At 38.0% G+C, this 713-nt stretch overlaps 1 protein-coding gene across 4 annotated transcripts in view; it reads right to left on the reverse strand.

The window, feature by feature from the left end:
• Window positions 1-31: 31 nt before the first annotated feature.
• LOC106877775 (SKI family transcriptional corepressor 1 homolog-B) overlaps window positions 32-713 on the reverse strand; it is a 113,607-nt gene continuing 112,925 nt past the window's right edge. For 3 of the 4 annotated variants that reach the window (XM_052972158.1, XM_052972156.1, XM_052972155.1), the window contains one exon: window positions 32-214. In XM_052972158.1, coding sequence (XP_052828118.1) covers window positions 90-214 — 125 coding nt within the window. In that variant the 3' untranslated portion in view covers window positions 32-89. The remainder of the gene's footprint in view (window positions 215-713) is intronic. The other variant, XM_052972157.1, reaches the window with a different exon arrangement.

Consider the following 713-nt stretch of genomic DNA (forward strand, 5'->3'; position numbering starts at 1 on the left):
TATATATACAAATATATATATATATGTTCAAATGTATACGTGTATACGTTCTTCATGTGAAGTTCTTGAGGTCCATGCTCTTAAATTCTTCATCTTGGAATTGGCCCTGGCCCATCCTTGTAGTTGCATTCGCCGCAGAATCGTGGTGCCAACATCTTGCAGGAGAAACTATGGAGAGCATCGTGTGCCTCTGTGAAAGAAAAAAATGAGAGTACTTAGGAATGGGCAAAACACTATTGCCCGCTGCTGATAAACTGACAGGTTGACAACAACGACAACGACAATAACAACAACAACTTCAATAAGAACGACGACAAGGATAATAACAGTAAAGACAATGTTATAACAGTCAAAGTTATTTCGCACGACAGTAAAGGCTACATGAATTTCGTGTTTTTAATGAAATTGGCCGCTTACGAATAGAAGAGTGAGGCCCTTAGCAAATGAAGACATTAAAGAAGACAGAGATGCGAAGAAACCTACGAGCAACGGTACCGAACATTATGAGGGGCCTTCGTAAAGCCAAATCTACAGAAGGAAAGGGCTTTTTTTAACACTATCATGTGTACGTGCGCGCGCGCGTGCATGTCTGCACGTAAGCATGTATGTATGTATTTGTAACATACATTATTATTATTGTTTTTATGTTTCATGAACGATAATATTGTATTATCGATTATTTTCTACAATAGTACATGTCAGATAGAAATAGT

This window comes from Octopus bimaculoides, chromosome 12 (assembly GCF_001194135.2).
Source record: "Octopus bimaculoides isolate UCB-OBI-ISO-001 chromosome 12, ASM119413v2, whole genome shotgun sequence".
Lineage (NCBI taxonomy): Eukaryota > Metazoa > Mollusca > Cephalopoda > Octopoda > Octopodidae > Octopus > Octopus bimaculoides.